Source organism: Bison bison, unplaced genomic scaffold (genome assembly GCF_000754665.1).
Source record: "Bison bison bison isolate TAMUID 2011002044 unplaced genomic scaffold, Bison_UMD1.0 scf7180017864068, whole genome shotgun sequence".
In the NCBI taxonomy this organism is placed as follows: Eukaryota; Metazoa; Chordata; class Mammalia; order Artiodactyla; family Bovidae; genus Bison; species Bison bison.
Genome location: NW_011494640.1, coordinates 1,552,483 through 1,556,066, shown reverse-complemented (window position 1 = coordinate 1,556,066; position 3,584 = coordinate 1,552,483). Strand labels below are relative to the sequence as shown.

The following is a 3,584-nucleotide window of genomic DNA, read 5'->3' as shown; positions in this document are numbered from 1 at the left end:
AATAGGTTTTTCCGGCCACGTGTGATTGTTCAGAGCCTCCCAACTGTGAGAGGCAGGAGATGTTCTAAACTGTCTAAACACAGATTCCTTTGAGTAGTTAAAAGATTGATTAGAAATTGTATTGGTGAAGGGTTTTTCACTTACTGGGCCAATGTTTGCTGCTAAGTCTCCATACCCCTTACCTACTGTGTCCTTGGCAGTGTATTGATTGATATAATGGGTGTATAGAAATGTAAGTAGTAGCTCAATGTTTGTAACCTTGGACCCTTGAGTTAATTCTTTTCTTGATTGAGCCCACCTCACCTTTGCCCTATAGGAATGCAGCTTTGTCCAATGCTTTTTGGAGGCTGGCGCCTGACTTTAGAATAATCACCTTTAGAGAAAAATAAGTTTCTTAAAATGTTAACAGGCCTCCGGGCCAGAAGATGATGCAAATCACCTAAACTTTTGCATATGATAAGTTTGCAGGAAGAAAGCCTGGCTTACTGCATGACTCTACCCCTTCTCCCATTATCCTCTATGCACAACTTAAGGTATAAAAACTACTTTGGAAAATAAAGTGCGGGCCTTGTTCACCGAAACTTGGTCTCCCCATGTCGCCCTCTCTCCCAGATTCTGGGTGAGTCTCCATCTGGAGCGCAGAACCCGCCATGCTTGCTAATTATGCCTGGGCTTCTAAGATCCGACCGGGGAGGCCTCAGTGTCTCCTCTCCTTCAGGAGAACGGAAGGACGCCTGTGGCCTACGTAAGTGGTGCAAACTTCTTGTCTTGAAGTTTTATTGGTCTCCCGCGTAAACCAAGCTACTCAGCCTCTTTTCTCCACTGAATTTTCCTACTGAGCTATCCTCATCCTATTACTCTTTATATCTTTGATAAAATATTTAAATAAATAGGTCGCCGATGCCGTCCCCGCTTCGAATACCCTGGATCAGCCGGGGCTGGTCCCTGGCAGATAAAATTATAAATACACCTTCCATAGGCCTCCACATTACAGGATCAGAGATGTTAAATAACTTTCCTAAGATCAGGCAGCATGTGACAAATGAATCTGAAATGTGATCCCTGGCCTCCCTGACTCCAATACGAGTGTCTTTTCCATAAGGTCAGCTAACGCCAGACCACCTTCTAGGCTCTTCCCAGTGTCTATGTGGACACAGGCATTGTTCATTTGGCATCAATGGGCACCAACGAAGGCATCAGGCCACCGACCCAAATTCTTGTACTTTGCTGCTTTGGCCTGTGCCAGTGACCACATGAGTCTTCCTTCATCTGATTCCTGCAGCCAGTTCCAACAGCCGGGGTCCCAGGTTTAACGTCCCTTTTTCCACCTGTCTCTAGTTTGCACCCACTTCCTGCTGGTCTCACCTGGCTCCAGGATGATGCTGGGCCACCTTGATTAGCTCCTCCTCGCTGTTGAACACCAGGAGCTTCACCCCGTGGAGGGAAGCAAAGCGGATGTGGGAGACAGGCTTGCAGGGGTTGGCATAGACGATGCGTGAGGGAGCCACGCCCAGGTCCAGCACCTGCTCCAGCTCGCCCTGGCATGGGTGAGAGCCAGAGTGGGGAGCTGCCCTGATGCCCCTCTATTCTTTGGGGATGGGAACCCTGGGCATGAGCAAAAGGGACTGCCCTTGACTGAACCCCTATTGTGCAGTGTGCTGAACATGACTGTGCCCTTTTGGCTTCTAGAATCTTCCAAGTGATAAGGCTGTGTTAGGACAAGAACAGCAGCTGTGTCTTCAAGCTTGTGCTTCCCCTCATTCACTTAAGCTGTCTGCCTTAGTCACAGGGACCAGTGCGAGACTGATCCCCCGTGGGGCATTCGTTTATTCTTTCCCAAACAATTGAGGACTAGGAGTGTCCGCCCCTGTTGAGGAGCTGCAGTCTCCACTCCAGGACCCCTGGCAACTGGCCTTTTTTCCCCAGGAAGTGTTGGGCTTGTGAATGAGTCAGCTGGCCCAGGCTCACCTGGCTGGAACAGTCGAAGCTGGTGCCCAGGGCGGCCAGGACACGCAGCATCCAGGGGCTGCTGTTGCACTTCACCGCGTAGAAGGGTGAGACCCGCGGCAGGGCCTGGCGGAAGACCTGGTGGCGGCTGGCCAGCACGTCCAGGTCGGCCACCATGAAAGCATCTCGGCAGTCCTGCCAGGACAGTGAAAGAGAAAGAGAAGGCTGGGTAGTGGGTTATCTCACCTGACCCTCAAAACAACACTATGCAGTAAGTGCTATTGCTGTTGTCATTTCAGATATGGGGAAAAAAAGGTTCAGAAAGAAGTCACTGGCTCAAGGTCACAGAGAAAGTACTGGCTAGGATAGAGTTTGATACCAGATCTTCTAACTGTTTTTTCCAGTAGTCGTGTATGGGTGTAAGAGTTGGACCATAAAGAAGGCTGAGAGCCAAAGAACTGATACTTTTGTGGTGCTGGAGAATACTCTTGAGAGTCCCTTGTACTGCAAGGAGATTAAAGCAGTTAATCCTAAAGGAAATCAACCCTGAATATTCATTGGAAGGACTGATGCTGAAGCCCTAATACTTTGGCTACTTGACGCGAAGAGCCAACTCACTGGAAAGGACCCTGATGCTGGGAAAGATTGAAAGCCAAAGGAGAAGGGGGTGGCAGAGAACGTGATGGTTGGACAGCATCACCAGCTCAATGGACACGAATCTGAGCGAACTCTGGGAGCCAGTGAAGGACAAGGAAGCCCGGTGTGCTACTGTCCATGGGTCACAAAGAATTGGACATGACTTAGCAACTGAACAACCACAACTTCTAACTCTTAAAATAGAGGGACAAGAGGGAAACAATCTTTGTAGATCAAGAAAGGGGAAAGACAGCTCCAATCCTCAACCAGGCAGCTTGGCACTGGGTAAAACCCCCAAGCGGTGGCATGGGGAGGGAGCTAGAAGGGAACAGAATGACTCTATCACCCCCAGCAGAGCAGAGCTTTGAAATAAGACCTAGGAAACTGACATAAAACCAGAAAACAGAAAGTCTTATTTCTTGCCCCCCAAAGCAGGGACTGAGACACCCTCATCCTTCCTTACTGCCCCTCTCCTCTCTCCCTCCTTCTTTACCGAATCTGAGAGCTCCTTGATCTTCTTCAGGACCACATCCCAGGCAGTTTCTCCAGGCTCCAGGGCAATGATGTCCTTTGGCCATGTGCTTCCAGGGCTTTCTTTACTCTCCTTTGAGTTCCCGATGGGAATGCTGACCCCCGACACTCCAACCAAACCCTCGGCCAGGTGCAATTTCAACATCCTAAAAAGGGCTGGCACTGAGATGGGACCTCTTCCCTCCTCCCAGCTCCCCACTGGCCCCAGAGCCAGAGTTCTCAGGCTGTAACTTCTCAGCCCTCCCATTCAGCTACCACAGCTCCATGGAGCCCTCGTGAATTTTCCCATCTGTAAAATGGGCCGCTGGTCAGGCCCAGTCTGCTTCAGAGACCTAGTAAGGGACCAAGCAAGACCCACAGGCTGTACACAAGGAATAGAGGCTTGGCATCCTCCTCCAGGCTCCTCCACACAGATGTTCCCATTCACAGATGGGAAAACTGAGGCTGAGGCCAGGAAGGATAAGTGCAGA

General features: G+C 50.1%; 1 protein-coding gene across 1 annotated transcript in view; it reads right to left on the bottom strand.

Moving 5' to 3' along the window:
• LOC104986477 (antizyme inhibitor 2-like) overlaps nt 1-3,259 on the bottom strand; it is a 14,979-nt gene extending 11,720 nt beyond the window's left edge. The window contains exons 1-3 of the mRNA XM_010837079.1: nt 3,077-3,259; nt 1,969-2,142; nt 1,366-1,538 (exon numbers count right to left, since the gene is read on the bottom strand). Coding sequence (XP_010835381.1) covers nt 1,366-1,538; nt 1,969-2,142; nt 3,077-3,259 — 530 coding nt within the window. The remainder of the gene's footprint in view (nt 1-1,365; nt 1,539-1,968; nt 2,143-3,076) is intronic.
• Between the last annotated feature and the right edge of the window lie 325 nt (nt 3,260-3,584).